Source organism: Olea europaea, unplaced genomic scaffold, assembly GCF_002742605.1.
Source record: "Olea europaea var. sylvestris unplaced genomic scaffold, O_europaea_v1 scaffold1384, whole genome shotgun sequence".
In the NCBI taxonomy this organism is placed as follows: Eukaryota; Viridiplantae; Streptophyta; class Magnoliopsida; order Lamiales; family Oleaceae; genus Olea; species Olea europaea.
In genome coordinates this window covers 112,781-115,942 of record NW_019231356.1, presented here as the reverse complement: position 1 = coordinate 115,942, position 3,162 = coordinate 112,781, and the positions used below count along the sequence as shown (strand labels likewise).

Here is a 3,162-nt window from a genome sequence, read left to right as displayed (position 1 = left end):
ATTGATTGGTATTAAATGAATTGTCTAATGGGGTAGTAACTTCTAGAACAAGACTTAGTACTAGTAAATAAGGAATGAGCAGCCAGGCGTACATAAGAACATAAGCATGTAGTGCTAATATTGATAGGGTGCCTGCTATGATGTCTTAATTGTTAATTTCCTCTTATTGGGTTAAGGCAAACACTCTGGCTGCTCCCTTTTTGCTTTGTTCGTTGTCCTGTGGTGGGGTTCATGACATTTCGTAGCAATATGACCATGCTTTCCACATCGGTAGCACATATTCTTTCCATACCAACACTCGCGTCCATGGGTCTTATTACACTTAGGGCATAGAGTAAGAACATTATTCGGCTTGCTTAACCTTGACCACCTTTCAGAGCTAGTCTTCTTGTTTTGTCCATTTCCTTTACCCTCATTCGGTCCATTCCATTTCTTCTTTCTTGAAATCTCAGTAGTTTCTCGCATTGTCTGATCAATTTCTAATCGATTTGAAATTGCATGACTCGTTGTAGAACCTGACTATACGTGATGAATTCATGAGATGCCATGATTCCTCCAATTTCTGAGCGACGTCCGAGTTCGAACCTTCTGGCTTTCTTTTGCTCTGTATCTACTAGATGTGTCGCGTACCTAGAAAGTTGTTCAAACTTCTTCTCATAGTCAATCAATGCCATCTTTCCTTGCTTAAGTTGTAGAAATTTCGTCTCCTTACGATCTCTTAGGGCTTGTGGGAAGTATTTTTCCATCACATCTTCCTTGAAACATGCCCAAGTAAGGTTGCTTTGTTGTGTCTCAATCCTAGTGCGTGAAGCGGACTCCCACCAGTGGCCTGTTGCATCCACTAGCATGAACTCCGCACATAAAAGCTTTTGGGCATCAGTGTAGCTGAGGTGCTTGAAGGTTCGTTCCAAACTCCTTATCCATTCCTCGGTTGCCAAAGGACCAGCCATCCCGTTAAAGGTAGGGGGCTTATAACGACGAAACTGCTCCACAACAAAACTCGTTGTATTGGAGTTAGTTTGTACATTCTGAGGGGGCACTTGTGTTAGCTGCCTACCAAGATCTTGCACAGCTCTCAACAAATCCTTAAACATAGCGGCTTGTGTTGGTTGACGTGCCATTTCCTTTAAATCAACCAAATAAATTTCATTTTAGAAATAGTCAACAACATCTCAACATATTCGAATGAAAAACTCAGTTTCATAAGATTTTAAATCCTAGAATACATGGGGGACGATTGAGAGAACTAAATCATAGATGATGAAAAAGAAAACCCATGGATTATTCCAAATACTGATTACATTCCCCCCCTTTTTTGGACGAGATCATTTATTTAAACTAAAATATCTCTAGATCACTAGTCTTCATCTTTGCCTGTCCAACCATTTTAAATGATGCGAAGCCTAGGTAGAGGGGCTTCATCATCCAAGGTTATACATGACTTAGGCTCAAATTCTTGGTCAACCTCTAGTTCAGGGTCTAGTTCGAACTCTGGCTCATGCTCTAGTTCTGGCCCTGGTCCTATTACGTATTCCAGTTCATTTTTTTGGCTCCGACTTAGATTCATAATTTGGCTCCTCTTCTGGGTCTTCCTCTGGCTCGGGTTCAGCTTGAGTGTAGAGATCCACCTATCTAGGAAGGTTTCACAATACAGTTGGAACTCAATTCTTTCTTGGTGCTCTGGAGGGTGACCCTCTAATATTTCGTCCCTAACCACAATGCCTATATCTCCTCACTAAGGTGGCAGTGTATGGATAAGATTGTTAACAGCTTGGAGAGATGTAATCTCCTGTCCTATACCTCTTGTTGTAGCCCACCTAGCATAGACCTCCTCCACATATTCAATAAGGGTGTGAGTCGGGTCTGCTTTAAAATTTACGTAGGCTTGGATGACTGTCGCCCTATGGTTTAGAACAGCCCTACAAGTATTGTCTTCCTAGCCGTCTCTATAGTTCTAGCCATGTCTGTCACATACATGCCAAACCCAATTATGCTTAATGTTTTATTAGTGATAACATATTAGCTTTCATGCTTGCATAACTCATTATGTAGATAACATTAAATATCATACTTCTATCCGTAGTTCATTAAAAGTATATGAGAAAAATAATTCATAAAATGGAAGAAACAAATATGTTTAACATCATGTTTGCATTTTATACTATAATAATTCATCTCATTTCGAACATTTCTCGTATCAAGTATAAGAATGTATACCTCATGCTCAGAATTAAATTTAAATAAAACATATTAAGTAATACCTTCAGTCCGCCAGATGGTAGTTGATTGGTGGATGCCAGGTGCCAAGAACCTCGTTAAAATTCTTGTTTAAAAGAATGTTTATCGAACTTTTCATTTCTTGTTAACAGGTTTACAAATATATGAATACAAAATTTTTTTTGCTGAAGCTTGCACTTTGATTTATATGTATGGGTAATGAAACATACAATAGGCAGTTGGGAAATTTTAATGCATCATAACTTGTAGAAATTTTTTTTTAATTAAAGGATAAATACATGAATGGATGCATGACAGTGACTAACCACCACATTTAAAAAATAAAAATAAAAATCTAGAATGCTTTGAAATACTGTTTTTCGCTTTGTCAATTTGAGTAACGTGCAATTAAAAGGCTTTCAGATGGGGGGGGGGGAATTAATTTATTTATGATTAACCATAATTCTTTTAGTAATTTGGGATTGGATTACGTGTTTAATATAAAGTTTAGGGAAATTAGCCTCGTTCATGTCCACCTTACTTGGAAGTTCATTCACATGTATTTGGTAGGAGAAAATCTTGCCTTAGTGCTAGAATTTTATTCTACTCTACGATAGTAATTACATGGTTAATCAAATAATTGTAGAAAAATTTGGGGATCATTACCTAGAATTATCAATTAATGCCCCAAAAATTTTAGAATAAATTTGTTTTAAGGAGTAGGATTTTGCAACGCCACACTATTATTTCTCGTGATTATCATGTTTATTTAAATTAATTGCATTAATATTATTTAGATTTTGTCGTGACAAACCACACTTTGCAGTGGAATGTATCTGGTCTCCCTAAATGATTGACGTGCCAACTAAAACTCATTATGATATGCTTATAATTCTATTAAACATATTAATGCATTATGTGAAAATTATTTTATAATAAGCTCAA

At 36.8% G+C, this 3,162-nt stretch overlaps 1 protein-coding gene across 1 annotated transcript; it reads right to left on the bottom strand.

The window, feature by feature from the left end:
- Nucleotides 1-479: 479 nt before the first annotated feature.
- Nucleotides 480-1,121, bottom strand: LOC111375533. The gene has a single exon (XM_022998369.1). The coding sequence runs from the start codon at nt 1,119-1,121 to the stop codon at nt 480-482; it is 642 nt and encodes a 213-aa protein (XP_022854137.1).
- Nucleotides 1,122-3,162: the final 2,041 nt, after the last annotated feature.

What these genes read in the sequence shown, in the direction of transcription:
- LOC111375533 (XM_022998369.1), bottom strand. Translation starts at nt 1,121, where the DNA reads ATGGCACGTCAACCAACACAAGCCGCTATGTTTAAGGATTTGTTGAGA.